Here is a 22,484-nt window from a genome sequence, read left to right as displayed (position 1 = left end):
TTCTTACAAGGCTCGACAGGATAGAGGTAGGAAGGATGTTGCCCCTGGCTGGGGGCCTAGAAGCAGGAAAAACAGCCTCAGAATAGGAGGTAGGCCATTTAGAACTGAGATGAGGAGGAATTTCTTCACTCAGAGGGTGAAATTCTCTACCACAGAGGGCTGTGGTGCCTCAGCCATTGAGTATATTTAAGACTGATATTGATAGATTCTTAGATATTAAAGATATCATGGATATGGGGATAGTGTGTCAAAATGACTTTGAAGTGGAAGATCTGACATGATCTAGTTGAAAGATGGAGCAGGCTTGAGGGGCTGAATGGCTTGCTGCTGCTCCTATTTTCAATGTTTCTATGAATGTTACTTGCCACTTATCAGTCCAAGCCTGAATGTTGAACAGGTCTTGCTGCATTTGGACATGGACTCTTCAGTAAGCAAGGAGTTGTGAATGGTTCTGAACATTGCGCAATCATCAGCGAACATTCTCATAATGGAGGGAAGGTCATTGATGAAGACCGTTGAAGTTGGTTAGGCCTAGGACATTATTCTGAGGAACTCCTGCCGCAATTTCCTGGGACTGAGCTGCTTGACCTCCAACAGCCACAGCCATCTTCCTTTGTGCTAGGTATGACTGCAACCAGTTTCCCCCCTGATTTCCATTGACTCCAGTTTTGCTAGGGCTCCTTGATGCCACACTCAGTCAAATGTTTCCTTGATTTCAAGGACAGTCACTTTCACCTCATTTCTTGAGTTCAACTCTTTTGTCTATGTTTGAATAAGGTTGTGATGATGTCCAGAACCAAGTGGCCCTGGAGAAACCCAAACTGAGCATTAGTGAGCAAGTTATTGTTGAGTAAATGCCACTTAATAGCACTGTCAATGACACTTTCTATCATTGATCTTAGGATCAAAAGTGGACTGATGGGTCAGTAATTGGCTGGATTGGATTTGCCCTGCTTTTTGTAGTAAGGAAATACCTGGGCAATTTTCCACATTGTTGGGTAGATGTCAGTTTTGTAACTGAACTGAAACAGTTTGGCTAGGCGTGCGCAAGTTTTGGAGCAAAAGTCTTCAGTACAACTTGCAGGAACATTGTCAGGGCCCATAGCCTTTGCTGTATCTGGTGACTTTAACAATTTCTTGATATCATGTGGAGTGAATCGAATTGACTAAAGGCTGGCATATGTGATGCTGGGGACCTCAGGAGGAAGCTGAGATGGATCATCCACTTGGCACTTCTGGCTGAAGATGGATGCAAAATCTTCAGCCTTTATTGCATTGGGCTCTCCCATCATTGAGGATGGGAGTATTTGTGGAGGACCACCCCTGGTTGTTTAGTTGCCCACCACCATTCACAACTGGAGGTGGTAGGACTGCAGAGCTTTGATCTGATCCATTGGTTTTGGCTTTGTCTATCTCATGCTGCTGCCACTGTTTGGCCTGTCGCCTAGTTTTCTCACCTGGCAGATATGTTCATCAGTACTTAGCCAGCTTGGTGATGGGCATTGAAGCTCCCCCAACCAAAATACATTCTGCACCCTGAGTGCTTTTCTCAAGTAGTGTTCAATATGGGAGAATGGTAGTAGGTGCTAATTGGCAGGAGGTTTCCTTGCTTTATCTGATGCCATGAGACTTCATGGAGTCCAGAGCCAATGTTGAGGACTCCCAGGCCAACACCATCCCCATCATATACCACCATCCTGCCAGTGGTGATGATGCTGTCTGGGGCATTGTAAGGTATGATTTGGTGAGTATGACTATGTCAGGCTGTTGTTTGACTAGCCTGTGGGGCAGCTCTCCTAACTTTGGCACAGGTATTCAGGTGTTAGCAAGGAGGACTTTGTAATTTCTGGTGCCTGAGTCAATGCCAGGTGATCCATCTGTTTTTATTCCTTTTGTACTTTACTATACTGGTTCCAAACTCAACTACATTATGTGGGTCTGAAGTCACTACTAGTCCAGTCAGCAGATTTCCTATCATCTGCCCATGGTAGGATTTGAACCTGTGTCCTCAGAGCATTAGCCTGGGCCTCTGGATTACTAGTCCAGTAACATTACCACTACACCATCGTACCTGTATGGCTCTGGAGCACAGGAAACAGAGCAGATAAGGTTAGGGGCAGCTTACATAAATTTAAAATAAAGGTTACTTGACAGCATCAAATAAATCAGTGTAGAATTACGCTGAGCTGCAGGGAGCACTGTGGCATGAGGGAACCTATTATTCTATCAGTCTGGCCTTCATTCAAATTTGAATCCCAGACGTGAAACATTAGGCAGAATTTTGCCCTTGGCACGCGGGATTGGCAAGAGTGAGCGGGGGAGTTCAGGAAGTCGACTGCCACCCCCGATCAGCCCCACACTGTGATTTCACACTGGCTGGCCAATTAAGGCCCACACAGCGTGATATGCGGGTGGCAGCGCTGAGTGCTGCCTGTACGGTGGGGTAGAGGGTGAGCGGGCCGAGCGTGAACATCGTGCATGTGCGCGCGTGAGTGCTGCAAAATCACCCTGAGGCACGGAGCTGCCTCAGGGAGATGAAGAGATATTTAAAAAAATAATAAAGAACATAAAAATAATAAAACATGTCCCCCAGGGACATGTGTTTACTGAAAAAAATAAGGTCTTTATTTAATGTTTACAAAAAAATGCAAAAGCCACTTGGCCTTTTCTCCTGCCTGCCATCTGTTAGGTTGGATGGAGAGTGAAAATTTTATGCTAATTGCTAACTTAATGACCTTGACAGGCCTTCTAATTGTCAGCGGGTGCGCTGCCAGTACCGGCGCGTGTCTCTTGACCCAACTATCGCGCGACTGCGCGTTGACGTCGGCATGCTCGGCCGACGTCAGCAAGCAACATTTCACGCTTGAGCAGATCGGCCGTGTGCCCGCCCACCGAGTGAAAATTTCTGCCCATTGGTATACCAACCCTTGCACCATCCAATTCTCTGGAACTCAACCTGGAGGATCACCCCACCCTTAAACATAAATTGGAGAGGAGATGCCACAAGGCTCAACCCAGCCATTAATGCCAAATCCTGCTTTTGTTCTGAAGTTGTAAACATTTTAAAATGTTGAAGAAAATGGTTTTAAATTGGAGCTCAGAGAGTGTGTTCGGCTAAAATAAAAATGGAATCAGTCCAGAGGTAAGCAAAGTTAAAATCTTAGGGGACCTTTTTTTCCCCATGTATCGAATTTCAACTTGGCTCAAAGTAGCACTAAATTACATATTTCAATATCTTTTTAATTTAATCATTTCTAAATTACTTATGCATTGTGGTAAGATGCCACAGTGACTTTAGTGCAGCATGACTTAATAGATGCAATGTGCAAATCAATAGTTCACTTACCAGCAGAACCGAAGAGTGGCTGCTTTGCCTATGACAGATTATCTGGGAATTTATCTTATTGCTGTTTGTGGAACTTTGTTGTGTGCAATTTGGCTGCCACTTTTCCCTACATTACAATAGAAACTACATTTCAAGAATGTTTCGTTGACTGTGAAACACTTTGAGAACATCTGAGCTTGTTCATGATGCTATATAAATCTGAGGTCTTTCCTTTCAGTAAAATGTTGAACAAATACCTGAGTTGGCCTGAATGTGGGTTCACCAGTACTTGTATCCAGCCTCTTAATGACATATGTGCAAGAAACAAACGGATAAAGGGGATGATCCTTGACATTCAATGGTATCACCATCGCTGAATCTCCCACTATCAACATTCTGGGGGTCAGAGGCTAGGAGTCCTGTGGTGTGTAACCCATCTCCTGACTCCCCAAAGCCTGTCCACCAAAACTGGAGTCAATGGGAATCGTTGGAAAACTCTCCACTGGTTGAAGTCATACCTACCACAAAGGAAGATGGATGTGGTTGTTGGAGGTCAGTCATCTCAGCTCCAAGACATCACTGCAGGAGTTCCTCAGGCTAGTGTCCTCGGCCCAAACATCTTCAGCTGCTTCATCAATGACCAGCCTTCCATCATAAGGTCAAAAGTGGGGATGTTCACTGATGATTGCACAATGTTCAGCACCATTCACGACTCCTCAGACACTGAAGCAGTCCATGTCCAAATGCAGCAAGACCTGGACAATATCCAGGCTTGGGCTGACAAGTGGTAAGTAACTTTCGCGCCATACAAGTGCCAGGCAATGACCATCTTCAACAAGAGAATCTAACCATCACCCCTTGACGTTCAATGGCATTACCATCACTGAGTCCCCTACTATCAACGTCCTGGGGGTTACCATTGACCATAAACTGAACTGGACAAGCCATATGAATACTGCGGCTACAAGAGCAGGTGATAGGCTAGGAATCCTGCAATGAGTAACTCACCTCCTAACTCCCCAAAGCCTGTCCATCATCTACAAGGCACAAGTCAGGAGTGTGATGGAATGCTCTCCACTTGCCTGGATGAGTGCAGCTCCCACAACACTCAATAAGCGTGACACCATCCAGGACAAAGCAACCCACTTGATTGGTACCTCATCCACAAATATTCACTCCCTCCACCACTGACACACAGTAGCAGCAGTGTGTACCATCTACAAGATGCACTGCAGGAATTCACCAAGGCTCCTTAGACAGCACCTTCCAAACCCACAACCGCTACCACCTAGAAAGATAAAGGCAGCAGATGGATGGGAGCACCACCACCTGGAAGTTCCCCTCCAAGTCACTCACCATCCTGACGTGGAAATATATCGCCGTTCCTTCACTGCCGCTTGGTCAAAATCCTGGAACTCTCTTCCTAACAGCACTGTGGGTGTACCTACATCACATGGACCGCAGTGGTTCAAGAAGGCAGCTCACTGCCACCTTCTCGAGGGCAATTAGGGATGGGCAATAAATGCTGGTCTAGCCAGCAACGCCCACATCCCATGAATGAATGAAAAAAATCACTTCTCTGTGACCATTACACATGTAATGATGAAATTTAATTGCCCACAGATCGCTACGATATTTTCAAAGTCAATAGTGGGCTAGTTCTGCATGAGTAGCATCCAGGATCTTGAGAACATGGCCTTTGTACTTGCCTTTCAGGGAGTTTAATTAGAAATGCCTGGGAGAATGCAATCTTAACCATATTTCAAAGAAAACAATTTTTGTCCTGTTTTGTAAGTTATTGCTGAATGACTTTAAACCTCTGATTCATAAAGCTTTTCTGGGGAAGTATGGTTTAAATCCCAACTAAATGTGCCCAATTTGAAAAGAAAATGTTTATCCTTGCCTCAGGAGTTGCATAAGTTATAAGTGCCTATTCTGTGATCCTACTGCCGGATTCCAATGTTAAATTTCCTGCCAGACTCCTCGTCTTGCACATTGTTAGTTCCCTCCAACTTATGACCTTCCCTTTTAAAATTGGGAACATTTGACACTTCCTGACTTCAGTGTGCCACTGGGGCAAAGGGTGATGTTGAGCTAGGCTGAGTACAGCCCCAACAACATTTGTGAGGTGGCTGTTATCTATATTCCAGTGTTATCTTTTAGTAAGATGGTTACAGTGAAAAAGTTTGAAAGAGCTAAGAAACAGGTTCCTTATCCAACCTCTAACTGGACAAAATGGACAGAGGAAGAGGGAGATAAAAAGCAAATTGAAAAAGTTGCTGATCGATTAGGGGTGGAATTAGGACTGAGAAAAAATTCAGGAGAATAACTTCCACCTTTTCATCTTCCTTTTGTTCAAACTCCGAGCCAGGTACTTTATCTTAGACAATGATCTTATAAACAGAGTTTTTCATAGTGAGTTGTTATGATCTGGAGTACACTGACTGAAAGGGTGGCGAAAGCAGATTCAGAAATAACTTTCAAAACAGAATTGGATATATGCTTGAAAAGTAAAAAAAAAATCAGGTTTATGGTGAAAGAGTGGAGGTGTAGAAGTAATAGGATAGCTTTTTCAAAGATTTGGCACTGACACAATTGGCTGAATGACCTCCTGATCTATAAGGTTTTATTATTCTATCCTGGCAAACAATTGCCTACCATCTGTTATCGTGTGCTTGCGTGTGTGTCAGCTCTTGTATGAGTACAATAGGCACCAAGTAAAAGGGATTGATTCACTGCAGTTTGATATTTCATTTCCCACACCATCTATTGTTGCAGCTTCTTTGAGTTAAACTGCCAATTTGGAGAACTATTGATAGTATTTTTTTGCTGCATGGAGCCATACAAACCAAGAACTGATTTGAGATGTTCCCGACTCATTCCGCATGGTGCTTTTATAGCCAACAGATGTTGGAGACTGTCATCCCATCAGTGTTGGCTGAATTTAAATTGGAGTCCCAGAGATGAAAGGGACAGTGTATAGGATTTACTTTTAATATAAGAAGATAGGTTTTCTGACATCATAAATAGCATAAATCAGGCCCTTAACTTCTCTGCTGGCATCCGAGGCAGCTCTTATGTTGCAACTGCAATGAAGCCACTTCAAAGTAACTGCTGTGTGTCCAAAGCTTTTAGCGAGATTGTTGCTGAAAGAGGATCTGTCACCAGTTGAGCCAGCTGCTTAATCCTGCTCATTTCAAAAGTGGAATGTTTAAGAAGTTAATAACAAATTGAAGCATTTCATTTCTTTTACAGTTACTTCTTTTCAGTTTAGTGCTCGAGTATGTTGAGCAGGCTGTGCATCTGAGGGCCTTCGATCAATCGAATATGTACCTGTCACTTCATTAGCGTTTATGTGTGCCTGTATTTCTGTGTGTATCCACATCCTAGCCTATGTGTATGGTGTGTCTGGAGCACTGTTAACTATAGTCAAGAACTAGGTGTTAGATTCTCAGTTGTGAGCCAGCTACATTCCCAAAATACACCTTGCTCCGCAAATGTGAATGTGGTTAAAAGTGACAAGCTCTGTATGTCACATGAGTTACTGCTGCAAGTTAATCGGAGTTTGATACCTTATCACTAGGGACAATCCTGCTGTGAGGCACTGATTTTCCTCTAATTATAATTAGAGTGTCTGTTAGTAATCAAAAGGAAGAAGTGGTCGCCTGCCAGAATTTTCCTGACAGGGTTGTTACCTCAGGAGGAAGGATGAGTGCTGGTTGTGGTATAAAAGCAGTTGGTGATGCCCAATTTACTAACTTGCGTGCGCCAGGTATATTGAAGTGGAAAATGTTGGCTGCTCCATTGAATGAATGTTACCCTGAAATAATGATAGGAGGCAGATTTATTTCTAATTTTTGCTATCAAAGCGTTTTTTCTTTGAGCACACTGATATATAATTATTTATAGAATTTCTTTATTAAGATTAGAGACTCATTTGTTTCCCGCTGTGGGGCCCCACTGGAGACAGTCCAATCTTTCATCATGCACCAGTCTCTAATGTATTTTCTCTATAAATATTCTTAAATAAATTAAAGGTCCTGTGTAGGGAGAAGGCAAAGGAAATGCAAAATAATCATTGAGGAGGAAAGTAACTCTAGGTTTCCATAGCTTTTGGTGCTCAGTGTTGTGAAGGTTGAAGGAATGATAACTGTAGAGTTTGGTGCTACTGGTGTTATAGGATAAGGTAACACTACGGATTGGTGCTGTGAATATTAAAGGAAATGATAGCTTTAGTAATCAGTGCTCTGAATGTCAAAGGAATAGTAACTCTAGGAGGTGTTGCTGAATTTGAAGCAAATGATTGAATAGCTCACCCTCTGGCCTCTACTTGCTTTTGTAGCACTAACTGGATGGGTGCAATGCAACATGGTTTGGAGATTAGTGGCAAACGGCACCAATGTTATTTCTGCCAACCTCAGAAGGACCCACCTCAAAAATACTAAACATTCATTTGGGAGCAGGACCATTCTGCAAGTTATTCCCATTGTTCTGGTGTGCAGGCATCAGATGTAAATTAAGCTTATTTTAAATGTGAATCCATAATTGCTAGGCAGTGAAAAGTGCAGGGGCCATAAAATTAAGGTAAATGCATTTTAACCATTTATTAACTGTCTGTTTTTTCCCCCCCTGATGGCATCTGGATTCTCATGAGTCTTCATTGTAATTTAGTAATTATTTTGCCCCAGCACCATTGCTGAGAACTCCCTAACCACTGGGAACTCCCTATCTGGTGGTTTGAAGAGAAGAATGAAGAGATGCTGCACAAAAGGTGCTCTGTGCCTACCCACATTTACCTGAAAATATGCAGATAGAGGTGAACATATTTTGCTTTGGCACATGATTTGCATCACCTGGTGAAAGCTTTGCACACACAACTTCATTCTCCTTCTTCTGTTCTCTGCCCGAGTCAGGTTCTTAACAATTATTGGCTGAAGCACAGCAAATTGCTGTGATTTTTACTATGGGTGGGGAAGGAGGTAAGCCCTGAATCTACCTCAGCCGGAATGAGGATTGAGCCCTGCATTGTTGGCACTAATCTGATCCACACGCTAGCCATCTAGCCAACTGATCTAACTGCACCTCCTCCCAAAGAACTTCATTACAATAATAAATTTATAAAAACCCAAGTACTGCTTACCATCATGTTCTCCCTCCATGTCAGTGTGTGAAGAATGCGCTGATAGTTTTAATTCTTATGTTTCCACTACATGCTACCTCTGTGCCATTTAACCCATATTGGGAATGATGGCAAGAAGCAGTTAGATTCCATGTGAGGCATTTGGCAAATTGATTGCGTGAATAATAAAGTGAAGGAATATTTCCAGGTAAAGGCTAGGGGCATATGAGGCATAAACCTACCTCTTTTTGATGTTGATGGTAAACAAATCAAGCACTCTAACAGCATATGAAGGAGGTTATTGTAAGTGACAGCCATGTTTTAGTCTGTGTATTCTTGGAAGATGTGGCCAATTCCTGACCTTGTAAGATCGTATCATCTATCAGTACTCTCTATCGCCATGAGGCTGCAAATATTATGTTAGTGCCAATCGTCTTGGCTATCTATTAACCCAAGATTTCCCTCTTGGGGCCTGGCACTGGTCCATATGAAACAGGGCCTCCCTCCCCTGGTTTACTTCCTCCTGCAGCCTTTCTAGAGCTGAATCAGAGAACTGGAGGCTCTCTGTACTCCTGTGAATAGCTGGGTGAGGGTCAAAACAATTAAATTAGTCAGCAGCACTTCAGTGCTGAGAACTTTTGCCTACCATTGTCTTGTTCCTTTCCTATAATGTTACAAAATATCTTTGACAGTATTCCTCTATAGAAAGTTATGAAAAGATCTGATTGCCATAGATTGCAAATCTGTGTCACCATGACATGTGCTGTCATTTTTAATTGGCATGATGATGTGTTCCACTGCCTATATAAACTCAGTGAGGTTCTAGAGGATGCAGGCTGTTTTCTGAACTAACACTGGCCTACTTAAATTTGTTTGTTTTTTTCTTGACTCCTTGGTAGGCAGTTGACCTATTCTCGGAACTCTTGCCAATTAATGATCTACCTGTCGCCCCCAAAACCTCAGCCTCCACAACCCAACAAAAAGGTGTGTGAGACCAAACAAGAGGCAGTGGCCTGCACTTGGCACCTCTCCATCAATGGCAACGCTGGATCCTACCATCACTTCTTGCTGCATATTGGTGCTCCAACACTTCACACTACTACATTTCAAGAAAAAGATTGATAACTGGATGAAACTCCTGTTAAAGGGACAGAGTTTGCTTTAGATGTAGGACAGCTACAGTGAATAGGTGATGGAGATGTGAATGAGTTTGTTTACAGATGTTTTTCTCTTACAGTTTTCCCAGCTGATAAAGATCTCCCAAACCTTGAGTCCAGCCAAGTTCCCACTCATTGACCAGACATTCTTCCCCAACCACAGAGAGATGGTGAGTATCACCCAAGCTGGCTTTCTAGAATTTTAAATGTTGCAGTAGCGCTCCTACATTTGTATTCATGAGGGATGGAGAGAAAGATTAGGGAAGCTTTCTCTATAATTTAAATATCCTGAACAGGGAGTAATTTTCTATGAAGCTGCCCTCAAACCCACATGCTTTCATTTAGTCCAAATCTAGATTTTGCTCAGTCATTTTGTTTACTTCAATATTTAACTATATGTAAAAGACAAATGAAATTTCACTTCTCTTTGACAAGTCCTGGTTGCTACTTTGGGGAGGTTTCAGATGGGTTCGATATCTCAGTCTATCCACTCTGAAAATGTTGGTTTTGTTCTCATTTTATTGGCTCATTGCATTGAATTTCTCCCCCCACCCCCTCCCCCCTATTTTTTTCTTCTCTTCAACATGCATTAAATTATACAATTCCTCAAATATTGACAGAGGTACCATCATAGCCTACCTCTTTCCTGGTCTCATGCATTTAAGGCTCATTGAAAATTGATCAGAACTGATTTTTCCATTCCCTATTGCGAGTGCACCTCAGCTGCTGTTCTGGTTAAGATCAGAAAACTCACACAGACCAGGGATTGAATTTCCAGTTTTTCTGGTCTGCATTCACTGAGTTCCCTACAGTACATACAAGAGTGTACTTTCTATTGAGAATGACACTTTACCTTCCGCCTATCAGAAGCCGGTATCATTTGGTTCAGCTTTGTGCATGGGCTGATCCCAGACCATTTGCCAGTTCAGGCTATTATTTGTTCATGTAGGAACAGCCCTTTTAAAAAAAAAACCCATTGTAAAGCAGAGGTTACAAGATTGGGTAGTGGAAGGCCTGTGCATTTCACTGATAAGGAGGCATCAAGTCAGGGCACATTCTACTTATGCTGGCAATATATCTTCTACATATGCTGTTGCCATTCCAAAAACTGGAATATCGAGGTTCCTTAAACACTGTGAAAAGACATGACCAGGAGTGGCTTCCATTGTCTTAGGCCAATTAAGGCAAAGATCTTTACTAACAGCTCATACACACTTCAGCGCTGAAGTACTTTAACCTGGGTCTGAACTTGCTGTCTTCAGGAACCTCTCCGCACTTCTTTACCTTAATCCATTCTTTTCTGTGCAGCTTCAATGAATGAGACAAAATAGATTAACTCCTACAGGAATAGATATAGAGCTCCCAGTCCTTGCTCCTCATCTTTGTATTCACTCCCTGAGCTGGTACCGATTCAGTCTGTTTAGGTTTGGTACATTGGCATTACATTGCTTAATGCCCTTACTCTGGTAATCTACCGACTCCCCTGTCAGAGAGTAATGTGCAGCTTAAAATGATGCCAGTGGTGAGGGTGGTCATTTTTACAGGGACAAAGGTGATTTCTGTCCCTATCTCTATAGAATGATAGCAAATTCAATTTGTATGTGAAGGATGAACTTTTTCCAAACAATGAGGAAGAACATTATTGGGTAAGTACACAAATATTTTGTCCAATAGCTTTCAGCTGCCAGTGATTCTGACATAAATCAATATTGAGGAAAAGGACTGATGTGTATCAGAAAGCTACACTAATCTCCCACATTTGATTGGCCTCTTGCCTCCCCAGCAGCAGTTACAGAAGTCAAGATTAAATATCGTATGGAGAGAGCACTGCTATTTTCTTACTTTCCCAGATAAACCTGCATCATGGGCTGGGATTTTCCGGAACCCGTTGTGGGCAGGATGAAAAACTTGGCGAACCAGCAAAATGTCCATTGACTTTCAGTGGGACCGGAAAATCCTGGCCATGGTCTTTGACCGATTTCACCTCGCGAACTGCTCACAGAATTTCATTGTCATTGCCTCCCCCGCACCCCACCCCCCCCCACCAACTCAACACCACATGTACAACAGATGTTGGCCCCTTTTAGGGAGAGGAGGGAAAACGCAATGTAATTATTCCGTTTTTTAATGAGTCTCTAGGGAACTTCTTTAATGGTTAATACATAAAATGAACAATTCTCAACAAAGGCGAGGGAAAAAGAGACAGAGATCATGTTACTGTGATAGAAATACAAGTAATTTTACTGTTTAGAGGACACTGTAAAAGTGACATTGGAAAGTTATGTTTTGAAAAGAATTTACATTCATGGAATATAAAATTCATAAATACTGCAGAGAAATCTGCAAACAATGCTGTAAATTTAGTAACAAGTACATTCCTTCAAAAAAGCTTTATTTCATCTAATCGTTTTTGTTCTCTCTTCCTAAATCCCTTCTCTGCCTCCCCCACCAAATCCATGCTTTTATTTGACAGATAGACACACACATGCACATAAACACATACAAACACAAACAACCCACTCCTGCTCTGTGCTTACTGTAGGTCACCACATTGCAAGCACATTTATATAAACCACTAACCGGGCAAACTATCAGGGTAAAAAAAACAACTGATTTTACAAAGATAAATCAAATGAAATAATTTGAAAGAGCTTTTAATTCTTTTATTCCCTGCCAATATTCTGTCTGTTACCTATCCAGCTTTGATGAGCCCATAATCCAGACATGACAATACTTTTCAAACAATAATATGTTATCCATGAGGATGAAATGCCCACTCATACAGAAGTGTACTGTATAAAATATAGCTTATGTTACTAGTCAATAATTTTTCGAAAAGATTTATATATAGATAGGTGTTTTGTCCTTGCTGCAATTTTATGGGTGATTTTTTTCCAGAATGTCAGTTGATTGGTGTCACCTGTGTGAAAATATGAGGAGCAATTTGGGATTTTATAATCTCTGGTAAAGTGGGGGGTCTGCCAAGCCGGATGACAAATATTTATATTGTATGACATAACAGTTATTTGACATCCTAGTTAGCTCACATCAGATGGTGCTGCTCTGCGTTCTAACTGGTGGTACAAATAGTTTACTACAAATGTTCTGCAGATGTGTGAATGATGCTCCCCATTGTTTCGGGCACAGAACGTTCTATTGTAAGAATTGGTGCTTTGTGATCTTGTAACAGCTCCACTAAGTTTCAAAGGTGCAATTTTGCACATTAAAACTCTGAATCCTTATTTTGTTTACTTATGCCTCTGAGACACCTTGGGAATGTTATATTAATGGTGCTACATAAGTGCAAGATGCCATTGGAAGGAGATTTTTTCTAACAATCACATTTTCCCTCTTTTTGGCCATTTACTGCAACCTTCAACATGATGGCCCTAGAAGTGGAAAGGCAGTAAATTCTTTGGGACCCCAGACCCCACTCCCCTTCTGGTACTTAGGAGCAACAAGTGAGGAAAGAGTGGGCGGTGGTGGTCCTGGTGATGGGGGTGGGAAATCCTCTGTTGGATAGAGAAGCAGTGGTGGGTTTTTGAATAATTTCCATGGAAATTCCACCAAATATCGAGTGGAATGTCAGAAGAGAATGCCCCCATTAAAGTCAAAAACCATTTATATTATGTAGGACTGAGATCTTAACCAGTGTTTTGGGCATCACAATTCTGTAATTATATCCATTTTTCATAAAAATGGAAAACTTGTAGCTTTCGTTATATGGCAGTTCAACTTTTACCCCCTCTAAAAGGTATTTGGACATGATAAGAGCACAGCTACTGGCCTAGCCAGCGATGCCCACATCCCAGGAATGAATTAAAAAATGAATAACAAAAAAGGTGATTTCCTTTTATTGACAGCTCATAAACAAGCCATAAATAAGAACATTATCGATGTTCCCTTATCCCACTGACAGTGCAGAACCATGAAAATGTGAAGGTGTCATTCTGCTGTTAGGACCAAGGAGCTGGTCTTAGATATATAAATGCAGCAAGCCAGTCCCAGAATACTATTCAAAGGGGCTTAGTGATGTTGAGACTGGCCATCCATGCCAAAGACAGGGGAGCAGCACATTTATGCAATTTTCCAAAACTGAAATAATTTCAAGCACGAAGATTAAAATGCCTTTCGACACCCACCAGACAGATTACAGGGTTGTGTTGCACAGCACTGCTGAATATATTTTGTTATGTAATTTTTAAAATGCATTTTGGTGCCAAATAAATGATCTATTTAACAACAGACGAATGGATGTAGGAATTTGAATATACTTTCGTTTTTAAATAATAAAAATGATCCAAAATATTTTCGCCTGAAACCTTTGGGATAAGGCACCCACCAATGTCCCACATTTATACAGGGCAGTTGCAGTTACATATGGTACAAGACACTGCAATATTAAAATATATATAAAGCTCAGTAATATATTTATTACTGCAAGGAGCTAGTCTGAAGCAACATTGATTGGCATGGAGTCAAATGGCCCAAGCACTGGGCAATTTAAGAATAATTCTTAGAAAACAAGAAAATGGACTAGAAGTCTGTGTTTTATGTGCTAATGCTGGGAGACAGGCATTAAGACATGGCTGTGTCACAACAAGAAGGCTGCCCTTACTGGCCAGCATTTTTACAGAGGAAGGTCCCTTTCAGGGGTCTGTTGCATTGATCCTGGTTTTGTCTGGTGGCGCTGCACCTCTGTACCAACTGCAGTAACCTTCCTTCTGCCGGATGCAGACATAGTGCTTAGCCTGGTGCCCCATGTACCCCTGGTCAGACAACATATCGGTCCAGAGGCACTCATTCTTTGCTGTCACAAAACATGGCAGGTAATAACAGGGTTTGATCTGTGGAAATATGAATGAGAATGAGAAATGTTAAATAAATTTCTTAGGAGAGAACACATTGTCTACTGTTTATTTAAAACTCTTACAAAGAATATTCATGTCTGGAATTGGTTGCATTAGTTGGAAGCATTACTTATCCAAATAATGTTTTGAACACTACATTAATATCAGAAAGGGTACAGTCAGTAACACAGGGTGTTGTTTGCATTACCTCGGTATCCTTTACTGATCTTAAACCACCTACCTTGTATGAATTAATTCCTCCCATCTATCACCCTGAGTGATTGGATATAGGAAAAAACATTTTCTCGCACAATTAGTACAGGTACAGCCATAAATACACTGTACTGGATTGGAATAGTTAGGGAGCACAAAATGTGAATGCTGCATTCATGAGAATGTATATACCTTGCAGTTGCAGCCGTACTGGTAGCGATGATTAAGACCCTTGCGTTGTGACAGGGTCAATCTCTCCCATGGCACAATGAAGTTACACACTCCAGTGTAGACTTTCCCATCATAAACTCTCCCTGTACATGAACAAAAAAAGTCATTTACCAGCATGTGTTCCTTTTAGCAGCACTATGGCCAGAACCTTATGCCCCTTGGGCACCCGATGAGCAAAGAATTCAGGCCTATGTTTCCATGCTACACTGAAAAGTGAATACAGTAGAATATACATTACCTCAGTAAATGGTTGATGTATGTCTAAGTCTTCAGCTGGTGGGTGGGAGGAGGTAAGCAGGAGGTAGTTTTATATTTTGCTTTGTGTTTTGTTTTATTTGTTCATGGGATGTGGGCATCGCCGGCTAGGCCAGCATTTATTGCCCATCCCTAATTGGCTTTGAGAAGGTAGTAGTAAGTTGCCTTCTTGAAACGCTGCAGTCCCTGTTGCGTAGGTACACCCATAGCGCTGTTAGGGAGGGAGTTCCAGGATTTTGACCCAGCGACCGTGAAGGAACAGCAATATATTTCCAAAACAGGATAGTGAGTGACTTGGAGGGGAACTTTCAGGTGGCGGTGTTCCTATCTATCTGCTGCCCTTGTCCTTCTAGATGGTAGTGGTTGTGGATTTGGAAGGTGCTGTCTAAGGAGGCTTGGTGAGTTTCTGCAATGCACCTTGTAGATGGCACACACTGCTGCCACTGTGCGGCGGTGATGGAGGGAATGAATATTTGTGGATGAGGTACCAATCAAACAGGCTGCTTTGTTCGGGTTGGTGTCAAGCTTCTTGAATGTTGTTGAAACTGCACTCACCCAGACAAGTGGAGAGTATTCCATCACCTTCCACCACACTCCTGACTTGTGCATTGTAGATGGTGGACAGGCTTTGAGGAGTCAGGAGGTGAGTCACTCACCACAGGATTCCCAGCCTTTGACCTGCTCTTGTAGCCAGTGTTTATATGGCTGGTCCAGTTCAATTTCTAATCAATGGTAACCCCCAGGATGTTGATAATGTGGATTCAGCAGTGGTAATGCCATTGAAAGTCAAGGGGCAATGGTTAGATTCTGTCTTTCTGGAGATAGTCATTGCCTGGCACTTGTGTGCCATGAATATTACTTGCCACTTGTCAGCACAAGCATGGATATTGTCCAGGTCTTGCTGCATTTGGTGATGGTCTGCTTTGGGGAGTCGGGAGGTAATATGTCAATGAAGGTGCAGGAGAATGTGTCTGGCATGCACTGTTGGCTCCAGGGAATATTCAGGGTTAACCCAATTGTGGTAGTTTTGGTGGTTTCCTGCTGCTCTGGTGAGCTATGGTTTGGGGGAATTGGCAGTGGTTGCAGGAAGGGGGGAAGGGGGGAGGGAATTTCCTGCTGTTGTAGGATTCTGGCAACTGGCAGCAACTTCAAATAGAATTGACAAGCCTGTACAACTAGTCGTTTAGTAGTACAGAACTTGAGTATTGCTGAGAAAAGAGACATGTCTAAGCTTTTTGTCTTGCACTCATCGGGGCACTCGCAAGAACACCAATATAAGGGGGAAAAAGCAATAATTTATACTGAAGTAAGGTGCATCAAAGGCATCCTGCAGGATAATGGCTACCCTCATCAGATCATTTTGCACTATGTCACGCAAACTCATGAACAGGCCTAAGGCCATCACTTTTGGCCCTGAAAAGTGCCCAATCTACCCCAGATTATCCCGAAAGGGCAAGGTATCTCAAAAATTTGAGCAACAGGTGAAGCTAGCTGTTTCACGCTGCTACTGTGCAGTGGCAACATGAGTGGTATTCACCCCTAATTGGATGCTGCCATCAAGCCAAAAATTCATTCTGCCTATCACAAACTGAGTAATGTGGTATATGAATTTCTGTGCCAGTGTGATGCTAGGTATGTAGGCCGTACGTCCCAAAGACTAATGGATGGTATCAAGTAGCATGTCCCAGCTACTGTTTGCAATGGGCAGAATACAGACCATACCCAACCAGCCCGTGCCTACAAAACTCAAAACACAGTGTCTAACATTAGATGTGATTCCACAATTGGACAACATTTGCTAAATAATCCTCACTGTGCTAAGAATTACACTGACAACTAATTTAAGATTGTCAGTCGGGCTGGCAATGTGGCGCATTTGTGTGTACTGGAAGCTACACATTAATACACAGGGCCCTGTTCTTTGCAGACAGAAAGAACATGTACATACACTCCGCCTGTTTCAGCTAAACACAATAAGTCTCAACCATTCACTGACTCATTCCTCAGGGCAATGCCTTGACCAATCAGGGTAAAAGTGCCTGGTTTACATTTCAAACAATGCTTGACAGTTAACTGTCAGTCACCATCAGTGGTGCATTCTCCATGGCAATGCCACTCATCAACCAATCAGCACTCTCTTCACATAACAGTATAAATTGTTGTTTTCCTCCTAATATTGGTATTCTTGTGAGTGTCCTGATAAGTGCGAGACGAAAAGCTTTGACATGTCTCCTTTTTCAGCAATACTTCTACAACTTGCAGTGAGACGGGTGAGTACATAACAATAAATTGATCAACTTATAATCAATTGCACTCTCCGGGTTAGAACTTAGCATTGCCAGGACTGGCAGAGACCTTTAGGAAATGCACAGTGTTTATTGGATACAAGTGTTTCTGGCATCCAACGTTGCTATGATGCATGATACTAGACAACTGCCACAGAGAAATACCAAGCAGGACAATCCCTGACCACCAGTACAGCCTGGGAGCTAAATCCTCCACAAGAACAAATCAAAGAGAAAGAATAATAAACAACAGTATTTATCATTTACTCTCACTATTGCCATTCACACCTTATCCCCCAAATCCCTTCTCTCCCCAGAAACACAATTTACATCATTACCTCATGAACCCATTTATGCTCTCTGCTTCAGTAGCATTTCCTGATAACTTGTTCACGGTCTTTGAGTGAAAACATTCTGCTTCACTTCCCTTCTTACTCAACTCTCTAATGTTTAACTTACATTACGTGACACTCAAAACCTATAGTGAATAATCTACCTGCATCAACTTTGTTAATTTCCTTTATAATCTTGTAAACAAGACTATTTTCCACAGACTTTCCACATAACTTAAATTCCTAATACTTGGAATCATCTTTAATGATCAGCTCTGTATTTTTCCAAGGGCAAAGGATATGCTGGAGCCATACTTTCAACATCCTGAGGGTTACCATTGACCAGAAATTGAACTAGACCAGCCACATAAATACTGTGGCTACAAGAGCAGGTCAGATGCTGGGAATTCTGTGGCGAATAACTCCCCTTTTGACTCCACAAAGCCTCTCCACCATCTCCACCAAAAGTCAGGAGTGTGATGGAATACTCATCCACTTGCCTGGATGAGTGTAGCTCCCACAACACTCAAAAAGCTCAACACCATCCAGGACAAAGCAGCCCGCTTGATTGGTACCACATCCACTACCTTAAACATTTACTCCCTCCCCCAGTGATGCACATTGAAAGCAGTGTGTACCATATACAAGATACACTGTAGCAACTTGCCAAGGCTCCTTCTAAAGCCATGACCTCTACCACCTAGAAGGACAAGTGCAGCAGATGCATGGGAACACCTACCACCTGCAAGTTCCCCTCCAAGCCACATATCATCCTAACTTGGAACTTGGAATCACCGTCCTTCATGGTCGTTGGGTCAAAATCCTGGAACTCCCTTGCTAACAGCACTGTAGGTGTACCTACACCACATGGACTGCAGCGGTTCAAGAAGATGGCGCACCAGCACCTTCTCAAGGACATTTAAGGATGGGCAATAAATGCTGATAATAAGTGATGCTAGCATCCTGTGAAGGCGTAAATAAAAAAAAACACTGTTCATAGAATTATACAGCGCTGAAGGAAGCCTGTTGGCCCATTGTGTCTGTACCAGCTCTCTGAAAGAGCTACCCATTTAGTTTCAGTTTCATGTTCTTGGGCCATTTGACAGTGTCCAGTGACTTGTTGTGGGATTTCAGCAGTCTTACTGCTTCAGTTATTCCAGTGGGGACTGTTTTCTGTCATGCAACAGGACACAGGTTGAATACCAGGTTCATGTTGATTTAAATATGAACCTGCAGGCCTACAACACCATCAATGGGTGTGAGTCTTTTTGATGGGTTGAAGTCATACAGCTCATTGTACATTCTATCTTGTGCAATCTCAAGAACTTTGAAACTTAAAAATTATAATGCATTATGCTATGCAAATGCATAGAGTGTTTCTAGGCATACAACAGCTTTCTAAATAGGTATTAAAAGGCTGGTGGGTGACGAAAATGGATAGTCAACATAACGAGAATGAGGTTTGGTGCAGTAGAGCTCTTGTCATTGGTGTATTTATTAAATTTATATTTATAAAGATTGGTAAAAAATCTCCCCTGCTTTGAATCCTTGAGTATAACATTCGGCTCCTGAAAACCAAACTAGACTCTAGATTTCACAGCAAAGAAGCTCTCGGATAGTTACCCTCCCACCACCCCGTTTACTTGCTGATAAAAGCTGCTGTATCCTCAGATACACAGCCTCACAGATGATGGTTAAACGTAAAGCAACATTTCCTAATTTATGAAAAGATATATTTCAAACATTGCTCTGGAAATCAAAATATACCCTCTGCTGTGTGGTTAATTACTGTGAAATATTTTACTTATGTTGCCACTTACCTGTGATCAGATACTGGAATTTGTTCACCTGCAGCCGGACACCACACAGGCTATCCACAGCTTCTGTATAGATATACTGAACCTGTTGCATTTTGCTGAAGCCACGATACATCTACAGAAGAGAGAAATCATTGTAAATACCAATACCTTGGAAGAAAAATACGCATGGAGAGGCAGGACTTGGGTTTGGATCAATGATTGCATCCACATAGTGAGTTACCAGTCTCAGTAGTGACACTAAACAGAGAACAAATAGCTACTAACAGAGAAGGAATGGAGATTTAGTTCAGCTGCTAGTTTGCTCTATTGAGCATTACGGAGCTTAATACTGGTAAAAGCCTGGAAACAGGTAATTCTTTGCCAGGGGATTCATCTACCATAAATAATTCTAAAATTTGAGATAGCAGCTGGAAGATGAGTGATGAAATTACACTGAGCATGGAGTGAGAACACACAGATTCTAGTCTAATTCTACAGAATTCCCATTACTGGAGGTAGTGGTGGGAGAATGGTTGGTTTAACAAAGTGCAGTCGCACTTTTATGGGCAGTTAAAGGATGTCAAAATGACATAATGGGAACTTTGTTATCCATTTGTTTTTATTAAAAAGGTGGGCCAGAATCCAGGTAACTAAAATTATTTTGTACTTTGCTTTTAATTCATAAGGTTATGAGTTCAAATCTCAGAGCCACAGCAACATAATTTATAGTTATATAGCACCTTTAACATAATGAAATGTCCCAAGATGCTTCGCAGGAGCATTATAAAACAAAATAATGACATTGATCCACACAAGGAGGTATTAAGTCAGAGGGAGGTTTTAAGGAGTGCCTTAAAGGAGGAAAGCAAGGTAGAGGCACAGAAAGGTGTCGGGAGGAAATTCCAGAGCTCAGGGCCTAAGCAAATGAAGGCACAGTCACCAATGCCTAGGAGGCCAGAATTAGAGGTGTGCAGATATCATGGAGAAGATTACAGAGATAGGGAGGGATAAGGCCATGGAGGGTTTTGAAAACAAGTATGAGAATTTTAAATTCAAGACATTGCTTGAGTACAGGTGTGATAGGGAACAGGACTTACTATGAGTTAAGACACAGGCAAAGTTTCAGATGACCTCAAGTTTACAGAGGGCAGAATGTGGGAAACTAGTCAGGAGTACATTGGGATAGTCAAATCTAGAGGTAATGAAGGCATAGAGCTCTTGAAGGCAAGGCTCCTGAGACAGCACCTTCCAAACCCATGACCACTACCACCTAGAAGGACAAGGGCAGCAGACATATGGGAACACCACCACCTGGAAGTTCTCCTCCAAGTCACTCACCATCCTGACGCGGAAATATATCACCGTCCCTTCACTGTCACTGGGTCAAAATCCTGGAACTCTCTTCCTAACAGCACTGTGGGTGTACCTACACCACATGGACTGCAGCAATTCAAGAAGGCAGCTCACCACCACCTTCTCAAGGGCAACTAGGAATGAGCTATAAATGCTGGCCCAGCCAGCGAAGCCCATATCCCGTGAATGAATAATAAAAAAAAAAATGAGGATTTCAGCAGCAGATGAGCTGAGACGAGGCAAAGATGAACCCTATTATGGAAGTTAAAATAGGCGGTCTTAGTGATGGGTGTGAATATGAGGTCGGATGCTCATCTCAGGATCAAATCGGACACCAAGGTTGCGAACAGACTGACTAAATCTCAGACTGTTGCCAGGGAGAGGGGTGGTAGCTAGGGAACGGAGTTTGGTGCAGGTACCAAAAAAATAGCTTTAGTCTTCCCAATATTTAACTGGAGGAAATTTCTGTTCATTCAGTACTGGATATCCTATAAGCGGTCTGCTAATTTAGGAACAGTGAAGGAGTTGACGGAAGTATTGGTGAGGTAGAGCTCGGTGTTGTCAGCGTTTATGTGAAAACTAATGCTGCGTTTTCAGATGATGTCGCTGAGGGGCAGCATATAGATGAGAAATAGGAGGCAAGTTAAATTTAATGGCAAAAGGTGATTTGAAATAGTTAAATTTCAATATAATATATTTTTCTTAAGAGTTCCATTTATTTAAAAAGGCTATGCTAAAACTTTAATTGGAGGGAAAGAATAAGCTTGAAAGGCATTAAACCATAGCAAGAAGCAGTTTGTTTTCAACAGCTTTTTAATGCCTTAATTGGCTTGACAGTAAGCCACACTATCAGGCTTATAAAATGGAGAAATGCTTATGATATGGTGAGGTCTGTTGCTAAAAATGTACTATTATATTTAAAACTTGCTACTTTATTTAAACTTTATTTGAAAGAAATAAAAATATCATATACATAGCACTTGTTTATGGTGTGGCAGATATTGCAAATAATATATCACAAACGTAGTGAGAGTCAGCACTAAATTTAAACCGAGATGTTTGCTGGAGGAAGTAAGCTTGGACAAAACATGCCTGTGCCTTAGTGATGCTTTTTAAAATGCATCCTATTTTAACATTAAAGGGTATGGCTTCAGAACGTGATGTTACTAAATCCTATGAGATTACTTTCTCAGAAATGGTGTCAGGTTCTGTCAGACAAATTGGCCAAAAGGCATCAAATTCAATCCTTTATTTAAGTTAAGGTAATTTTTTTTACTTGAAGTTTTTTCAGAATCTTTTATGCATGAAAGAGTAATCCCTGGAGCAATTTCATTCCCACCTTTGAACAGATGGTGAAGCTGAGTGCACACCTGCCCATAGAAAATGTTATCAACAGGCTGGGGGGGTGGGGGTGGGGGGAGCAGGATAGGCCAACCATTTATTCTTACCACAATGCTGCTGTCAGTCCGGCTGCCCCCATGTGTATCTCCCATCTGTCAAGGAATGGGGTCTTACAACCAGATGCTCTTGATCTATTTCTAAGGGTTTGTCACCTTCTGTACTGT

At 42.0% G+C, this 22,484-nt stretch overlaps 2 protein-coding genes across 2 annotated transcripts in view; one reads left to right on the top strand and one right to left on the bottom strand.

Annotated features, from left to right (window-relative positions):
* Positions 1 to 22,484, top strand: part of LOC144696824 (synapsin-3-like) — a 279,320-nt gene that overhangs the window by 136,103 nt on the left and 120,733 nt on the right. The window contains exon 5 of the mRNA XM_078568572.1: positions 9,682 to 9,771. Coding sequence (XP_078424698.1) covers positions 9,682 to 9,771 — 90 coding nt within the window. The remainder of the gene's footprint in view (positions 1 to 9,681; positions 9,772 to 22,484) is intronic.
* Positions 11,711 to 22,484, bottom strand: part of LOC144696649 (metalloproteinase inhibitor 3) — a 40,910-nt gene continuing 30,136 nt past the window's right edge. Inside the window, exons 3-5 of the mRNA XM_078568198.1 lie at positions 19,588 to 19,699; positions 14,857 to 14,978; positions 11,711 to 14,448 (exon numbers count right to left, since the gene is read on the bottom strand). Of these exons, the coding sequence (XP_078424324.1) occupies positions 14,251 to 14,448; positions 14,857 to 14,978; positions 19,588 to 19,699 (432 nt within the window). The 3' untranslated portion in view covers positions 11,711 to 14,250. The remainder of the gene's footprint in view (positions 14,449 to 14,856; positions 14,979 to 19,587; positions 19,700 to 22,484) is intronic.

This window comes from Cetorhinus maximus, chromosome 22 (genome assembly GCF_964194155.1).
Source record: "Cetorhinus maximus chromosome 22, sCetMax3.hap1.1, whole genome shotgun sequence".
Taxonomy (NCBI): Eukaryota; Metazoa; Chordata; class Chondrichthyes; order Lamniformes; family Cetorhinidae; genus Cetorhinus; species Cetorhinus maximus.
This window is presented reverse-complemented; position numbering and strand designations above follow the sequence as displayed.